We start from the raw sequence: 19320 nt of genomic DNA, 5'->3' as shown, positions 1-19320 counted from the left end.
GTAAACTGTTTAGCATTTCAACCCCCCCCAAAGTAGTATTATTACTTTTTCACAAATTTTTCCATCTACAAAGTAAACCACTTTTATAATTGCTCTAAACTGAGTAGTTTTGTTGCGTAGGTTATGCATGCTTTATGTCATGCTGTGTTGTGTGTTAATAAGTCTGGGGGTTAATGGGAAATTGTTCTGTTTTAGGGGGTTTAAGGCTGTTTTGTGTTTGTTCAAATCCTGCTCTGTGATTTTTACAATTTTGTCTGTGTAATGATTTACAGAACATGCTAACCGCAATGTCCGCATAATAATGAATAGCACTTTATTGTTTCAATAATGCTTCGCTTGGAGGCTACATTTACATTTTTTTTTTTTTTGAAATTTTTAATGCAATGAATATTTTCATATATTTCATATCAGTCATATCAGAATATAAGATGAATATAATATGTATATAATTCAAATCAGCTTAAAATTCAAAGGACTGATAATGATTTTTTTCTTGTGCTCTTCACAAATTTTTATTTGCTTATTTCTAATTATGTAATTGTATTACTCAAATTTTGAGTTATGGTTCAAATAAGTGTTATCAGACACACTTTCACCAGTTCTCATAAAGCAGAACATTTATACCTGAATAAGTTACCGTTAAACTATTATTTTTAAAGACTTACATTTTAATGGTTTTCATTCAACTAATAAAACATTAATAGCTTTGAGTAAAACTCAAAAATAAATCATTGAAAGATTACAGAAATGCAGATACAGATATTGTGATAATACAAAGAAGCACCCACAGAATGACCATACAATAATAAATAATCATATACAACATGCTGAGTTTAAAAATACACATAGACATCTTGCCCAATGTCGAAAAATATGACGATGTAACTGAATATAGAACCAATAGACAATGCTTAGTTCTGATCTGGCACTCAGTTTGTAAAGACTGATTTTGTCTTTTGAGCTCCACATGTTCTATTTTCTAGCATGCTGTCAACATGATAAAGTGCCATAACAGCTTCCACAACAATGTGGATTTGTATAAAGAAACCCTCAAGAGCACGCTATAACCACAAACGTAAGTACTTCAATGAAAATGTCTCTTCTAAATCTGTATTTTTTTCTATTCCCTTTGTTTTTTTTAGACATAAGTAGGTAAAACATTTCAGAGAAGAAAATGACTTCAAGTTACTTCTGCGTGTGCATATTAGTTTTTAAAGACGTGATGAATTCTACAATTCAACACTATGGTTCTTTAATCTCTGGGCTCATGACATAATAACTGCCTAAGATGAAACACAGTCTCAGTTTTAAAGGATTAACCTAATCGCAAGTTTGGCAGGTTAATGTCGGCGGATGGAAATACATCAGATTACAATCTCGTATGACGTGTTCCGGGCTTTTCCTCAGGCGCCTCCTCATCAGCCATCACGACAGTGTCTGTGGAGTGGGTGCTCATTCTCAGGGGTGCTAGATGACTCTGGTTGGTGGGCGTCCAGGGCAGTCGATCCTGAGCTCTCTGAGAAGGTGCCACAGCCGTGTTGTTCCCTGTCTCTGTTTGCCAGGGTGGGTTTCGCATGGGTGGAGAGGTGTCCATCTCGGGTACGAATGCTGGGTTATCTACACCAGCTGTGTAATTAGAGTAAATTTGATGTTGAAATGAGGCACCATGGAAACATAAAATAATATTTTTTTTCTACTCACTTGCATACTTAATGTTAGTTCACTCAAAAATGAAAATTCTGTCATTAATTACTCACTCTCATGTCGTTCCAAACCTGTAAGATCTTTGTTCGTCTTCGAAGCACAAATTAAGATATTTTTGATGAAATTCGAAAGATTTCTGACCCTGCATAGACAGCGATGCAACTGAAACGTTTCCAGGCCTCTTTGCGCACAAAAAAGCATTTTCATCGCTTCATAATGTTATGATTGAACCACTGATGTCACATGAACTGATGTCTATGCAGGGCCAGAAAGTTCTAGAATTTTCGAACAAATATCTTTATTTGTGTTCCGAAGATGAACAACGGTCTTACAGGTTTGCAACGACATGAGGGTGTGTAATTAATGACAGAATTTTTGGGTAAACTATCCCTTGAATGCTAATTTTATGGACATTTTTCACAGACTGTGATGACGTTTCCACTGATGTTTACATTGTAAATCTAGCAACATTTTTTAAAATGTTCTCTTTTTTTAATTTAATGCATATTTATAACGTCTTATATTATCTTGCCATTACATTACATGAAACTGGTTAACGCTTCCGCGCAACTGTTTCTAATACTCTTCCAATGAACATAATCTCTCTATACTCTTTTGAAAGGTCATAGATACGCTATTATTTTTATATTGCTATTGGAACAAATAGGAATGCCAAATTACATTTGTTTCTGTTCACCACTATCGAGATGACTTCCACTTTAAATAACCCCGGAAATGAGAAAAAGGTCCAATGTACAATATGATGTTAATATGTCACATGAATTCACTATGTAGCAACAAAAATTATTCTTACATCCAGGTGTGTTTGTGCTTCTGGGGAAATGACCAGCAATCTCACTGCTAGAGGCGCTGTCTGCAGAAAACTCAAAATCTGATTGGGCAAAGCAAAATAACATTCATATATTAATGCTAAAATAATTATTCTTCCAGTCTATGTGTGTGTGTATATATTTATGTATGTATATGTGGCAAATATAAAAATCTACCTTCATCTCCATATGGATGGGTTCTGTGTGGGTCCCCTGGCTTTCCATTAGGCTACAAATACACATTAGAAATACAAGTATGGGATAAAATTAGAAACAATTTGACATTTGTTTTTTTTGTTTTTTTTCAGTTGATCAGATTTTAAGTTTTTTTTTTCTGCCCCAATGCAGTCCTAATTTTAATTAATGCATTTATTTAGTTAGTTACAGTAGTTAGTGTGTGACTGCAGATGTACAGTGAACTCTTTCTATTTCTATTTTTACAAGATATTTAACTAAAGGTAGACGTCTAATACCTTATGTGGTGAATCCTTCTTGGGATGTTTGGAGAGTTTTTTGGCAGGGTTGACACCCATCTTAGCCGATTTAAAGGACTCAAGGCGGTTTCTCATGGTTCTCTGGAAGATCTCCTGCATTTCGTCTGGATTCTCTGTGGTGTTATAGTGACTGCGGCTGTAAGTGGGACGGTTCTGGACAAAAAAAAAAAGAGAAATGGATTGATTTGGATGGAATGCGATTCAGCTTAGCTTTTTCACTGGGCAGATGTGTTGTGATAAGACATCCAAATATTGATAAGGACACAATATTCCATGTAAAAAATGGTTCGAGAGGTCAGGACAGTTCTTACATTACTTCTGCTCTTGTACAGGTGCTGATCTAGTAAATGATGGGCGGTGAGGTGATCAGGCATGCCCTTCCTGTCTTGCTCATGTATATCCAGGGATACAGAGGGAATCGGGTTCTTCCTAGATTGAAAGAGGACCAAAAAAAACATGCCTTTAGCACAAAACGTTTAGCTAGATATTTCTCATAAAACCTCATAAAATATTTACACTTGCAGTTTCGCAGTTTCAAAAGCTGAACACACTTGACAAACTACTTACATGACAGAGGTCACTGGAACATTGTCAATGCCAAAATCGTATTCTGACATGTCAGCCATGATATCAGGCATGATGTCTGCGTACTCTAAAGCAAGCTTCTTCTTGAAGTCTACAGAGGCATTGTCATAATTACGAATGAAAGCCAGAGAACCTTTGCGTTCGCCCTAAATGTGGAAAAAAAAAATCATTTTGCACATTAATTCTTCATAGCATTTACTCATACAGTACTTCATAGGTTTTGTAAAAAAGTACTAAAAATTGGAAACAACATGTTTCAGCAGTTAACACACTACAGTAAAACTAGAAACAGAAACTGGTCATACTATGTTAAATCAGTAGTTTTGCTCTCACCTCAGTAACATATGTTTTGGCATCCTCCAGATTGAGTTTGTGAAAGGCACCAAAGATTGGGTCTTTGTTCTTTCTGGCATCGCTCTTCATTAATAGCCAGCACACATACTTGTCTTCAAAGTAGTTCCAACTAAGAAAGAGAGAGACAGAGAGAGAGAGAAAAATAAGTAAAAGCTCTTAAACACGAATTTTATACATGTAGTTTTTACTAAAGTGAAATGCTCACTGTCTGGTCCACCAGTTATCTCCCATTCGGCCACAGATGTCCTCCATTGCTGTCAGTATGTGTTCAAAAGCCTATGGAAACATGCACAATGATTATTGTAGGCTACTTCATTTTTTTTTAATTTTGAAAGTTACCATTACTTAATGTTGTCCATTGAAACTGTGCATGGATTAAATGTGTAGTGTGGAAACTCTGTCCATAATAAGACTGTATAGTACTACGTATAGTATTAGTAATTAGTATTAGTATAGTGTGTTGGCTGTATAGTAGTGACGCTAGCAATAGCCAGTGAGATTATTATTTATATAATTTCTCATTATTATGTGTTTTTAAATTATGTAGATTTTCAGATGCGTTTTTTTAGTAATTTTTTTTTTTTTTTTTTAACATTTCAGCTTATTTACAGGTATGTTTACATTTGACTCTGTTAGCTTTTTAGAGTCAGATTCAGAACAAGCAATGTCCGAGTCAGGGATGAATTACTTATTTGACTCAGTTCCTTTAAAAGAAACAGTTGAACCGGTCAGAATCATGGACATCGATGAAATGTTATGAGTTTGAATTTTAATTGTTCGGAGCGGTTCAACGGCTCACTCGGGATTCGATTCTGAAAATAGTAACCGCACTGCCTTAATACGTATGCACATATTTACAAATTTAAAAGCAAAGTTATTATGCAAATAGGGAACTAAAATGTTCCAAAAAAGTAAGTAAAGGGATAAACTCGTGTCATGTGTGTTGGTTAACTTACCCTGTTGTTCATTTTTCCATTGAGTGTCAGATCCGACTGAGTCGCTTTTTTAACCTTCAGCCATTGAACCAGTGGTTTCATGGTGATCCCCTACAAAAAGAATAAAAACAGTGACTTTAAGTTAGCTAAACCATGTCCGTTGTCAGATTAGGATAACTGGGGACATCACAAAATACCCACTTTTATCATTTTATTATCACAGGTCTTATGAATTCAAGCAACTACCATGCTTTTACAACAAAACCATTTTTTGTATGCACTTGTTATGGTCACAATGAGCGGCTGAAGGGTCACACCTGAAGAATGACAGTGAAATACACCACAATGAGCGTGGTACCAAGCATCAGATTCTTCTCCGGGATCTTTTTCTCATCTAAAATGGCTGCGAGTCCATATGCCACTGCTCCTCGCAGGCCACCGTAGCCCATTACAAACTGGTCCACATAGTCAATAGGAATCAGACGAGACTGATTCAAGACCCAGTTGAGGAAAAAAACACCTGCATATCAAGAGATCCACAACTGACATAAGTTTTTATGAACATACTCATAATGTAGGACGCGTTTACAAGGAATTCATGACTTTAACTCACCTATGAACCTGAATACAACAACAAAGAGAAGTGTGAGGAGGATAAAGCCAGTGTTCCAAACCCAGATGTTTTTATCAATGGCTGAAACTCCCAGGAAGACGAAGATCATGGTCTCCGAGCCGTTGGCCATCACCTTTAGGGTGTAACGTAACGTTGTAACAGATTTTTCATCCATGTTTGCGTTGATGTACTTCTGACAGCAGACACCGCAGAACGTGATCCTGTCATGCGCAAAACAGCCAGTGTTTATTGTTAACTAAATCATGAATGGTTTATATTCATTTACTAATTTTGTTTTTATTTTTCTGCATTTATCAGGAAAGCATTGACTTCCTTAAGAAGAACTTACGAAAGTATAGCAGAGAGTGAGAGCATCTCAGCCGTCAGGTAAGACAAGTAGCCAAGCACAATGATAAAGCCGGCTTCGATGACCTGGACGTTCTTGGTGATCCTGGTCAGCATGGATATCAGAACGGCAAACACTGTCATGATCGGGGCTGTGGGTCTTCCCTCAGCCTCTCGAGGTCGCTGTTCCCCTTGCACTGCACTCCCCTGATTGTTCACGTCTGTCTTGTCATTTGCACTGATTACACTCACAGCTGTTCACACTCTGGACTATTGTATAAGAACTCTCACTTCTCACTCCTGTTCAGGTCTGCATTGTCTATGGTCTTCGTGTGTGTTTCGGTTCGGTTTGGTTTTGTTCTGTGTTTCCAGTTTTGTTGTGCCGTGTTGGCCTTTTGGTTTATGTTTATTTGTGTTTTGTTTTATTAAATTATTCTTTCCCTGCATTTTGGACCCTGACCCCTTTTCTCTAGTACATCCAACGTGACAGAATGCAGACCTCAAAGATGGGTCCAGCGGGGAGGAATTTTTTCGGGGAGGCGGCGTCCCCCCGTTTAGCGGCGGCGAGCGCCCGCTTGGGGGCGGCGACCACCCGCTCTGTTCCAGATACGGCGGGGATGTCTTTTGAGGCGGCGTCGGCCGCTCGTTTTGAGTTTATCTACGCCTGTCTGGCGGGGATGGACACCTGTAGGGCCGAGGCTGCGCAGATGCGGCCCTGCTTTCTGGCGGGGGCGGAGACGCTCTTCCGCGGGCAGGCGGCGGCATCCGCTATCTCCGTTCCTGACGCGGCGGCGACCGCTATCTCCGTTCCTGACGCAGCGGTGACCGCGCTCTCTGTTCCTGACGCGGCGGCGACCGCTCTCTCTGTTCCTGACGCGGCGGCGACCGCTCTCTCTGTTCCTGACGCGGCGGCGACCGCGCTCTCTGTTCCTGACGCGGCGGCGACCGCTCTCTCTGTCCCTGACGCGGCGGCGACCGCTCTCTCTGTCCCTGACGCGGCGGCGACCGCTCTCTCTGTTCCTGACGCGGCGGCGACCGCTCTCCCGTTCCTGACGCGGCGGCGACCGCTATCTCCGTTCCGGACGCGGCGGTGACCGCTCTCTCCGTTCCGGACGCGGCGGCGACCGCTCTCTCCGTTCCGGACGCGGCGGCGACCGCTATCTCCTGTCCGGACGCGGCGGCGACCGCGCTCTCTGTTCCTGACGCGGCGGCGACCGCTATCTCCCTGTCCGGACGCGGCGGCGACCGCTCTCTCTGTTCCTGACGCGGCGGCGACCGCGCTCTGTTCCTGACGCGGCGGCGACCGCTCTCTCTGTTCCTGACGCGGCGGCGACCGCTATCTCTGTTCCAGACGCGGCGGTGACCGCTATCTCTGTTCCGGACGCGGCGGCGACCGCTATCTCCTGTCCGGACACGGCGGCGACCGCGCTCTCTGTTCCTGACGCGGCGGCGACCGCTATCTCCTGTCCGGACGCGGCGGCGACCGCTCTCTCTGTTCCTGACGCGGCGGTGACCGCGCTCTCTGTTCCCGGACGCGGCCCTCACCGTGCCTTCTGTTCCGGACGCGGCGGCGACCGCGCTCTCTGTTCCGGACGCGGCGGTGACCGCCGCTCTCTGTTCCGGACGCGGCGGCGACCGCTATCTCCTGTCCGGACGCGGCGGCGACCGCGCTCTCTGTTCCGGACACGGCGGTGACCGCTTTCTCTGTTCCTGACGCGGCGGTGACCGCGCTCTCTGTTCCGGACGCGGCCCTCACCGTGCCTTCTGTTCCGGACGCGGCGGCGACCGCGCTCTCTGTTCCTGACGCGGCGGTGACCGCGCTCTGTTCCGGACGCGGCCCTCACCGTGCCTTCTGTTCCGGACGCGGCGGCGACCGCGCTCTCTGTTCCTGACACGGCGGTGACCGCTTTCTCTGTTCCTGACGCGGCGGTGACCGCGCTCTCTGTTCCGGACGCGGCCCTCACCGTGCCTTCTGTTCCGGGCGCGGCGGTGGCCGCTCTCTCTGTTCCTGACACGGCGGTGGCTGCGCTGCACGGGCCTGGCCCGCCGTCCCTCCCCCTGAGTTGCCTTCCTCCGTACCTCCTCCCTCCAGACTTTGGGAACGTCTGGAAGCCGTTCCGTAGGGAGGGGGTACTGTCATGATCGGGGCTGTGGGTCTTCCCTCAGCCTCTCGAGGTCGCTGTTCCCCTTGCACTGCACTCCCCTGATTGTTCACGTCTGTCTTGTCATTTGCACTGATTACACTCACAGCTGTTCACACTCTGGACTATTGTATAAGAACTCTCACTTCTCACTCCTGTTCAGGTCTGCATTGTCTATGGTCTTCGTGTGTGTTTCGGTTCGGTTTGGTTTTGTTCTGTGTTTCCAGTTTTGTTGTGCCGTGTTGGCCTTTTGGTTTATGTTTATTTGTGTTTTGTTTTATTAAATTATTCTTTCCCTGCATTTTGGACCCTGACCCCTTTTCTCTAGTACATCCAACGTGACAAACACAACACCAAGAAACGAGCCTCCAAATGCCACAACAAAGAATGAAACTAGGAGAGCAAAAAAAGGTGTCAAATGGGTTATTATCAATAACTAAATCTAAAAACTATAACTGAAGGTCTGTGTCCATACCTATTCCTTTGATAATCTCTGCTGCGTTAATCTTCGGGCCTCCCAGAGACACAAATGCATCAAACACATTATAAAGCACCTGTGACAGACAGAACAAGACAGAGAGAGAGATACATAATATTAGATAATTGTAATAGCCATCAGATAGATGCTGACAGTCTGTTTGAGTAAATGTTTATATAAAAATGCCATGATTTCTCAAAAATTAGCTGTGACATTTAGAGTTGCTGAGGAAAACTGAGACTCACCACTGTGACGCCATCATTGAGCAGAGACTCTCCAAATACCAGGATGTAAAGCACTTCATTCACATGCACTTCCTCAAACACGGCAATCACTGCCACAGGGTCCACGGCAGACATCAGAGCACCAAACAACAGGAACTGCAGAGGGCCGATGTTCAAGGTCCCTGAGATTTAGTGAAATTGTTAGTTTTATTAACTGACTGAAACTTAACTAAGCGTGCCAAGACTGTTTGTTTCATTTTATGTGGTCACAAATACAGTATAAACACTAATATTGTGAAATGTTATTACTATTTAAAGTAACATTTTACTATACTAATGTGTTTTAAAATGTAATTTATTCAAAACTCAGATTTACCCATTGCACCCCCTTCATAGCAGGCCCATAGCGCAATGCCCACTGTGCCCGCATTCCAGCACGTTCCAATAACGGCATGGACGAGAATGGCACCCAGGTTGCTGAAGAATAGTTTGTTTGGCATGCAGTAACTTGCATCCAAGACGATCTGGGGAAGCAAGTAGTAGAAGAAGTTGGTGGGGATCAGTCTGAAAGTCTGCGCCTTGTCCGCTCCCCAGACGATTCCTCCCAAAATAAAGCCCAGGATGATGAGCAGACCACTCTCTGGGAACACAGCGGTGACACTGTGGTTCAGTTCAACCACTGGAAAGAGGGAAAAGAGACAAAAACAGATGATGAAAAGAGTTTTGGTGAATAGAAAGTTTTCTGGCATTTGAATATTTTTTTAACATTATAACAGTTGTCACTTTTGATCAATTTAACATGTCCTTGCTGAATAAAAGTAAAAAAACAAAACAGACTTACTGATCCCTTTTGAATGATATTAAATGTTGTATATATTAAATGTTTGAGCACTTGCTCAACTTTGATTTTTCATAATAATGATAATAATAGTAATAATGTATCACGTTAAAATTAGGCAGCAGCTATTTGCCCTAAGTGAAAATAGTATTTTCTTTGTGATATGTTATTTACATTAAGTGCAAATAGCTATAGATTCTATTTTCACTATATTAATTTAGCATAATTTTCTATTTATACAACTTGTCATTTTTATGGAAAATAAATGCTTTTACGGTTTAATATGAGATTTGAAAAGGGAGGAAAAAATCGGTAGATCGTGCCAAAAAATGGCACGCTTTTTACCATATATGCCACTTGAGCTGTTATGTGACAGCCGTGTTTTGTAGACTAGTGCAATTACAAGATGGTGGGCGGAGTTAGCGTAAATAGCCTCTGCCAACAAAGCGGGCTATTTGCACTTTGTGTAAACAGATACTAGGTTTTTTTTTTTTTTTTGACAAAAAAATCTGACATTTTAATGCAAACATATTAAAAATATCATTTTCACCCCAGAGTGTCAAACCATCATTTCCAATGTATCAGAAAGGACAATGTGATACAAAATGTGACGCAAGTCATTGTTAGAAGATTAACTGGTGAGAGAAAGTTTAAAAGTTAATAGTGCCAAAATGGTCTGTAGCTGGAAAAATACCCTCTAAACATATTATCTCACTTTGTGAAACAGACAATAAACAATTGAAACTATTCAGTCCACAGGAACTTTGTGTTTCATGTGATTCATTCAACATCAGTTACTTAAGCTAAAAATTAAGCTTTCCCACTCAGATTGGTGTTTCATCTTCTTCCGCAGGACAGGAAGTGAGAGGCGGATGGACAGCTCATCCTGCTCAATGTTTAAGGTAGGCTAGTTAATATCTTTTTGACCAGTTTTGTCAGTCTCATTGGATTGTTTGTATCTTTTTGTCCATTTTGACGGAGTGGACAGCATATCACTTAATTTGCAAAACACTTAATTTGCCTTTAATCTCATTTCTGTGTAAGAGAAACATAGAGAAAGTCTTTTCTTATTACATAAACCATTTAAAATGCTGCTGCCAAACATCGTCCATCATGCTTCCTTGATGCTTTTCCATCGATGTCTATAAATTATTTTATGCAACAGGATGGTTTTACTTTGATCCATCATATTTTATCAAGGCCTACTCAAACGTGTCATATTTAAAAGCTGCAAGTGTTCAGCCAACCAACAATTATAGACAATACCATTAGATTTTTATGTGTTATATGTGTTTACTTTTGAGGTAGTTAAATAGTTTAGATCTCACCGACTATGCAATTGGGCAATAAAATATGTAATTCTTAACAAACAGAGCTGGCCTAAACTGGTAAACTGTTCTGCACTGTTGACCCTTCTCTTGTATGTTTCTGTAACTACACCCAGTGTCAAAAATAGCCGGGGAAGGTTACAGCTTCAGGGTGGCATTCATATCCATTATGCTGTGGGTGACCTTGACGTAATGTTTTTACAAGTGAGGAAAGTTATTTAACATTAGAGAGTACAAAAATAGTAACTTGCGTTTTTTTATAGAAATCTTAAGTAATGATTGATGTGGTTCTTTCTCAATGTTTTTGCTGTCTATCTATCTATCTTACTATCTATGTGTGTGTGTTTTAGTGCTTTTTTAATCATTTTAGTGTATTGGTTGTGTTGGTGCTTTACTTCAGTTATACTGTAGTCTATTTCAGTAATCAATGAAAAAACATTGTGTTCATGTACATCTCAAACTGATTTTTACTATCATGCACTAAAGCTGATCTGACACTGTGCCTTTGAGGAAAGTCAAAGATTCAGGTGGGCCATTAATTATTTAATGTAGTACATTATTAACCTGCAGTAAGGTATTGTTTCAGCACTGTAATTTCTCAGAGAGTAGATCTCTCAAGCTTTGTGACGTGTTACGGATCATGTCCTGGAACTAAATCTAAATTATATACCTCATTTGCTTCTTGCCAACAGGCAATTAACAGAGGCTGTGAGTTTATGAACATGAGATCTTTGCACACTCAGAATCTTAATGTAACACTGCAGGTCACATTGACATTAAAAATAAAGAAATACAGTTAGTGCTTACCTTCAGATTTTAACCTTATGCTGTCATCTAGAATAAGGGCTGTTTTAATTAATTGCATGACACTCACAATAAATTATTAACTGTATTTGCTTTGTTTAATATGTTACTTAATATCTCTTTGTAATATGTGAAATTTAGTAGCAGTTGAACAGTTCTGGTCGTTCAATATCACTGTAGTAAAAAAAAAAAAAAAGGCATTAATGCAAATATGAGTGTCAGGGAATTACATTTGTATAAGTCTGTAGTACCTCCTTGTAGCCGTTAGGTGGCAGGCATAAATACTGTATTATGAATCTGACTCGGCAGACAACTGAGTAACTGTTTGGTTTGTAAAAGTCCAGGTTCTGAATATCCAAATACTGTACTGTATGTTTACTTTTGATAAAAAACTGGTCAGCTTTGTTTATTCTGCACTGTTCTTTGTGGCAGAATTTTATTGAAAAATAAATGGACTGATAACATAGATGAGAATGGAGGACAGCAAACATTGTAAACTGAAGGTGAGAAATGCCTCTGTCTTCTCCATGAGTGTGAGAATACATGCTCCATTGTGTCTCTGAGATGTGAAAGGTTTCATTGTGAATTCATGCTGAAAGACAAGTCTGCACTCCTTTGTTGTCTCACAAAATTTTAAATAATAAACTGATTTCCAATCAGTTTTTTTCTTTCTTGCTTTCTTTCTTTCTCTTAAATGAAAGAATTAATAAAGATAGCAAAAAAGAGAGTTAGTTTTTGCATTAAATATTTTCTTAAATTTAAAGAAAAATGCTAGTGTTTTATTTGTCAGAACTGAATTTAGTATTTTGATTTGAAATACTTTCGGCTGGCGAAAAATGACTGTGATTTTGTTTTTTTGTTTGGGGTGTATTTTATACAGAAAAGAACTTGAGAGTTTGTCTGCCATCCGATATAGAGGATATCGGATAACCTGTTTAATTCCCTTTGGACAATAAGCTGTCAGATGTGCACATTCAGTTGTATTCAGTGCCAGTTCGATGGGAGTAAATTTCCCTAAATTTTCTGCAAACCTTTCAAACAAATATACAGTGTTAATAAACCTACTGAATATACCTATTACTGTTTATATATATACATACATAATTTTGTACTCTTTTTATACAGTGATAAATAATAATAATTAATAATATTATTAATAATAATGGTATTATAAAAAGAAAGTAGTTTTCCACAAGCTGATGTAAATGCTAAAATATACAGGTACACACGTTATCATGCAAAAAAAAAAAAACACTAAAATAACAATAAATAATATGAAAAAAACATTTATTTCAATGATCAGCCATCTAATCTGAGAATTCTGGGAAAGTCAGTTTGCGGTTTTTTTTTCATTGCATGACATTCTTTTTCATTGTAAGTCAACAGTATTTTAGTGTAAATTTACATGAAATGTTGAAAACTGTAAGTCAACAGTATTTTAGTGTGAAATTACGTGAAATGTCCCATTACATTAATTACAGTTTTAATAGAATTTACGGTTAACCAGTTAACAGCATTATTACAGACTTTTACCATTCTGATTATTTTTTAAGAAATTTTTTTATTTACTTTTTTTTTTTTTTTTAATTCAAATAATTTTTTACAGCACAGCATTCCTCAAGTTGGATTTTGCTTAGTCAGCTTCGGAGTCAAATTTTAAGTGCAGTCAAAAATGATTACATTTGATTCTTATATTCCTTTTCTGTATTTTACCAGTGTAGATAAACAAGATCAATTTTGCAATGGAGCTCAGCCAGCTTACCTAATTTACAGAGCCAGCAAGTCAATATCCAGAGCGCCACCAGGTATGGAGTTTCCACATGATGCCATTTCCAGGTGACAATAGGTAATGTAGTGATTGTCGAAGAGCCATGTCCAGAGTCATTGGTTGAGGCACTAGTATCCTCAGCGGCAGATGACTTTAAAGAAAAGTCATTGTCTACTTCAAAACTATCTACTTCTAATGCTGCAGCCTTGCATGATGTACTGAAAACTGCTACTAATGCTAGAATAAGTGCAAACTCCCGCAGAAACGCCATCGCAGACCTTTGTTGATGAAAAAACGCTAAGTATTTTACTTTCTGCTTGTGTCTACTTGCATTTATTGGCTGTCTTTGATGTTGTAATTATGTAGTCAATCCCGTATTTCTAAGGAGCTGTCATCAGTGTCTTTCTCCTTGCTCTGCCAGTCTGCGTTTGACTCTGACCTGCATATGATGCCCATATCTTCTCTTATTTGTCCCTCCTCCTACAAAATAAAGATTCACTTTGGAGGTAGTCTGTAACCCCTCCCTGTTGAATCTCACAGGTGTGTAGTAATAGGTGTGTGAGACTCATCTAACAGATTCGTTTGACGAGTTTCTTTGTTGAAGGGGGCAGGTTTGAACACCTTGGGCCAAGAGTTGAATAATAATAGAGGCCCATACATATGGCAAAGACAGATAATCATACCATCGTCTTAGCACCAGTCTTATAAAAACTCCTACTGTTCACACAAGCCCCAGTTAAGGCAGTTAAGACAACTGCATCTAGTTGCTGTTACACTCTTTATCATTTACTATTTTAATGTCAATTAATCTGCACTGCAGAAATAATATTTAATCAATATTTTTGTCCTGTCTGTCTGTAGAAATAACTAAAGATTCTCGAAATGATAAATTTACTGTGTAATATCTGTGTTCAGAAAATGCATCCTGAATTACGTTTATTTGGCAATTCACTGTTTTGTTTTTTATTTTGCAAACTCCTTTGCTAACAGGGTAAGAAAAAAAACATATTTTATCTATATTATCTGTTATCTAAGTTTTATTTTACACAGTTTAGATTTTTGTTTTACTTTCTTTTTTATTTTCAAGTCTAGTTTGTGTTTATATGATGCATTGTTAAAAAAAAGTAAGGGCTCTTACATGAGCTGGATTTTACAATATGAAGTTTATTACTGAAACACAAGTTCATTACTCGGACTGAAAATAGAAATTATTGCATTACAGCAAGTTTATAATGTGCAGTTCATTTGTTTGTGTTTGAGATGAAAAGCACCATCCTCCCTCATCACACCGGAAGAGACGTCCATGAGCACTGTATGGCCTCCATAACCCCCATGAATCTCTGTTTATAGGACTCCGTGTGCTATCAGAAAGTCATACAGTATTTAAGATCTGTTCCTGAACTATTTTACAGTGAATCCTGTGCCAAAGACAAATTCCAGACAACACATATCATTGATTAACATATTGATCTGTTTGAAGGATTCCATTAATAAAGGTCACGAATTGTCTAAATCATTAGTAATGTTTAAATCTTGTCCCAGTTAAGACCAGTGCAAATTGTTCCCCTACTGTTCCTGCTACTTTATTTACCTCTTGATAACAGCATTAATTTTTTGTACAAATATTTCAGAACCTATGCTATCAAGTTCTATCACAAAGTGAAATTTACATTCATACCCACCTAAAGTGACAACCTTGTTTTTAAATGTGAACTTCAAATAAACATTTTTATTGTTACTAATAAAAAAGTAGTTTAATTATATATAAGAGTTCTTTCTGGTTCTTGAATCTGATTGGCTGAAAAAGAGTGCGATATTCTAGTGATATGTTTCAGCGTTTGTATCACTCCACTTGTGGTATTTCTGTCATGCCGAAGTGTCATGCGGGTTGTCCAAATCCTTTTTGTTTTTTACTGTTTTTCTATCACAGACTTCAAATATGCAGTTTGTTAATAAAGATGACGTGTAGTTAAAAATTAGTTTTTGGCTAATGTGCTTATGAACTCACTGAGAGCAGTCTTACCTCAGCCAGGTTCTGGAATTTGCTGCTGGCTCTGATGTCTCGATAGTGATTAAACATGAGATATAATTAGTTTTGGAGTGAATCAGGCAGTCTTTGTTCTCAAGGGCAAAATCTCATCACGTTATATTTTATGGAACTTTAATGTCAGAGTGCTGCCTTTGTACTTTTGACTGAATTGCCCAGCAACTTTTATGATGGCTGTTGTTGTTTAATAAGTATTACTAGGGGTGTGACGAGACACTTGTCCCACAAGACGAGACACAAGACTGGGTTCGTGAGAATGAGATGAGACAAGATTTTTAAACTTTTTAAAAGAAATCCTAAATTATGAAATATATAGAGAAAAGTTTATTCAGCTGAAAAACAAAATGCATGTGCATTTTGATATGAACTTATACTTGACGTTAAACTTCTATTTCAATGAATTATGTGCAGTAATAAACATGTAAACTAAAGCTGCATGATTCTGGATAAATTGAAAATCACAATTCTGATTCTGATTAATCTAAACAAAATAACGTAATTTACTAGTGGTTCTGACAAAATGTTCATTGCTTAAAAAAAATATTGGAACAAAATTATTAAAGACTTGTTCCACTATTGGAATCTCCTGAATAAATGATTTAATGATAAATACTTTTTTAAACGTGCAGTTGTCGCCACTTCCTGGCGGAAGTGCATAAATGTTACAAAACATACAAGTGTTAAAATACTTTTGTTTTGATCGCTGCTGTAGACAATAAGTGTTTATACCCAAACTATAAACTTTTAGCCCAGTACTTCTGTTATTTAAATGTCTGTAACACAGAAATAATGATCATTATGTGTTTGTGTTGCTCTTTTTGGATCAGCAGCAGCATCGTCCATCCCTAAATATTACACAGCAAAACCTCCAGTGTTGAAATCCTGGTGTTAAGGAGTAAAAATTCTGGTGTTGAATTTTAAGGGATTAGCACTGTGAGTGTTATTATTTACATCCAGGATATTTACGTGCCTAAACTAGCCGAAAGATTTCTCACAGATGCCATTTTCTTTAACTCGCGATGTGGAGCATACAAGGACTGAAAACACCAAAGTTAAGTATTTTATCTAATTTACAACATGCATTTTATAACTTCATATTGTGTTTTAAACTGTTCTCAGGAACTTTTTTCTCACTCATGATGCGGAACAAACAAGGAGCTGCTTTAAATGCTTCCAGTGAGTGTGTTTTCTCATGTATAATATGTATTTGAAAACATATTGATTAATAGCAGTATTTATGTGCTGCGCGCTCACTTTTCTCATTTGCAAGACATTTGCTTTACTAGGAGGTTGACAGGGAACCCCCATTAACCAAAACTGGCAGTATTTATACCATAGTTAATGGAAACTTGCAATCAGGCTTTTCATTATTTTGAGTCGTTTGGGACGTGGTGACACACTGCCCTCTCAAATGTTCACGCAATTGTGCTGGATGTACTGTATAATTTCAACGCTCAAGTGCAGTTAGTGTTTACACTACATGTGTACCGTGCCAGGTTGTCACAACAAAACCCACTCAATTGCTACTCAAAACTAGCCCAAACGTTTTTTGTTGGGATTCCCTTGGTAAAATTAGCATTCTAGGGGCTAAATATTATGTTATTGGGAACATGAAAAACAACCCGCGGAAATAGTGGGCTAGTGTTAAAGTAGCCCACTTGGCAACACTGGGCCATAGCCCAACTGAACCATGCTCTGGCCCACCTCTTCCAACCCAGCCAGGGACGGCTAAACGAACCATGCTTAAGCACGGTATGGAGTGATCACACTAGTCAAATGAATCTACCTTTGGGGGTCAAACGCACTTCTGCACCAAACCAAGTAAAGGTCTCTACAGGAAAGTAATGGAAGTTACCAGATTGGGGTGTTTTTAGAACATGTTACCTGTTGGCTGATGCCAAAATAACGGTAGCTTTAGGGGTGGGGTTAGGTAAGGAGGATCATTTTGATTGCATGATTTAGAAAAACCCAGCAGATTAAAATCACCCACAAATTCAGAAACGCCCACCTCAATCTCCTCAAGAATGCCTAGACACTCTTTCAATTGTGCACGAGCGGCACGTAAATTACCGTATACTCTGGGCACGTTCACCGGCGTGCTCAAGAAGTGTGATAATATTTGCTCAAGCCAAAATGTGCGATCTGTTTTAATTCTATTGAGAAAATGCCATGTTACATACTAAAAAAATAGGGGTTTAAAATTGTACCTTTGGGATACAAAAGTTGCTGGAGCAGTCCTTTAAAAGGACATCTTTGTACCTTTTTTTACCCATAATAGGTACATATTGCTACTTTAAAGGCACATATTTCCACTCTAAGGTACTAATATGTACATATTAGGGGTCAAAGAGGTACAAAGATGTCCTTTTAAGGGTACTGCTCCAGCGACAAGCTTTTGTACCCCAAAAGGTGCAACTTTAAGCACCTATTTTTCTGTGTGTATGGAGAAAGTCGAACATTATCTAAAAAAGCACAGAAATTAAAAAGACTGATGAAAAAATGATAAAACAATCTTGCACCAGCACTAACATATATTGAAATATTTTTAAACTACTCATGAACACATTTACTGGAATTTATTTGTAATTAATACTTGACTCTGACCTGTTTTTTTTCCCCCTTTTTTACAGGACCACTTTTGTGGGAGTTGATATCTCGCTTGGCTGAATGCAGAGAAACACATCTCGTCATGCTGAAAAAAAGAGACAAACGTAAGCGTGGTCCAAATGCTATTAGCACAAAAAAATTTGTTCAATGAGCATTAACATGCATTCAGAGTGGATGTAATGAATGGGATGCTGTTAAAGGCTGTTAGAGGGTGATAAAAATAAGCATTATAAACTATTACATTCAGAATGCATATGGATCAAACAAGAATATGTATTTTGTGCTTTTGCTGATTTGCTTTTGGCATTGTGATGAATTGTTGTAAGAACATGTTGTTTTAATGTACTGAAAACATTTTGAATGCAAATACATTTTCACAAAATCATATGTAAACTTGTTTTGTGGGTTTATTTTTACAAATGGTTATTCTAAACGTAACTGTTCTGTTACTCCTTAATTCCTTTTACCTGCTTAGTTAAGAGTTATTTTAATGTTTTTAGGAATTATCAAATGAATATTGTTAGTTATTTAAATCTAAGGTAGTGTTCGTTACTCTGAACAGTTAGAAACTGAAAAATGTTAATTTAACATTGGGAAGTGGGAATTATATAAACACCAGGATAGTGTTGAAATTAAATCTCACAGAGACATTTTTCGGTTTTGCTGTGTAAGTAAGGGATAATGTACACCCAGTTATTATTTAATATCCAGTTATATCCAGTTGTTATCGCAGAATAATGCCAGGCAGGCTTATCATGCCTTCCCGATAGGCTGCAGTCATTCCACTTATTACACAACATTTCACCACATAAATAATTATAGCAATAAAAAAGATATTAATTTAAGATGAAAACGTTTCAAAATTTTACCACTTTTTTAGTTATCTTCTAATCCATTACAGTGCACAGAACAATCATCACAAAATGGCAGCAGCTGCATTTGTACGTCACTTCTTTGAAAAGAAGGAGCGAGGAGTTATGTGGTGACTGACCAATCAGAATTCCACAGAGTGTGTGTGTGGTATTAGACTGAAACAGGGTTGTAAACAAAAAAAGTTATTTTACTTTCAGCAACAGCTTGTAAGACGCATCAAACAAATGCAGTGAGCAGTTCTGTCATTGGAAATCACTCTTAACAAGTAAAAGGATAGTACGACAAAGATAGCGCTTTCCTCAGCGGACATTCAAACTTGAAAAATGAATGCTGTATTGGATGCAGGTAATCA

At 38.7% G+C, this 19320-nt stretch overlaps 1 protein-coding gene across 1 annotated transcript; it reads right to left on the bottom strand.

Annotated features, from left to right (window-relative positions):
• Positions 1 to 647: 647 nt before the first annotated feature.
• slc9a3.2 (solute carrier family 9 member A3, tandem duplicate 2) lies at positions 648 to 13894 on the bottom strand. The gene is made up of 17 exons (XM_051136548.1): positions 13436 to 13894; positions 9080 to 9382; positions 8725 to 8885; positions 8477 to 8555; positions 8351 to 8394; positions 5865 to 5998; positions 5516 to 5736; positions 5220 to 5422; positions 4924 to 5013; positions 4173 to 4243; positions 3947 to 4076; positions 3596 to 3759; positions 3340 to 3457; positions 3008 to 3181; positions 2712 to 2763; positions 2519 to 2596; positions 648 to 1626 (listed from the first exon to the last, which is right to left on the bottom strand). The coding sequence occupies exons 1-17, from the start codon at positions 13710 to 13712 to the stop codon at positions 1370 to 1372; spliced, it is 2556 nt and encodes an 851-aa protein (XP_050992505.1). The 5' UTR covers positions 13713 to 13894; the 3' UTR covers positions 648 to 1369.
• Positions 13895 to 19320: the final 5426 nt, after the last annotated feature.

This window comes from Labeo rohita, chromosome 19, assembly GCF_022985175.1.
Source record: "Labeo rohita strain BAU-BD-2019 chromosome 19, IGBB_LRoh.1.0, whole genome shotgun sequence".
NCBI lineage: Eukaryota > Metazoa > Chordata > Actinopteri > Cypriniformes > Cyprinidae > Labeo > Labeo rohita.
The sequence above is the reverse complement of the archived record's forward strand: the minus strand, read 5'-3'. Positions and strand labels throughout refer to the sequence as shown.

Excerpts from the sequence above, each read along its gene's own strand:
- slc9a3.2 (XM_051136548.1), bottom strand. The coding sequence starts at position 13,712 with ATGGCGTTTCTGCGGGAGTTTGCACTTATTCTAGCATTAGTAGCAGTT. Across the intron at positions 8,556-8,724 it reads TCAATGATGGCGTCACAGTG|GTGCTTTATAATGTGTTTGA; the intron begins GTGAGTCTCAGT and ends TGTCTGTCACAG. Across the intron at positions 1,627-2,518 it reads AAGCACAAACACACCTGGAT|CTGGTGTAGATAACCCAGCA; the intron begins GTAAGAATAATT and ends CTAATTACACAG.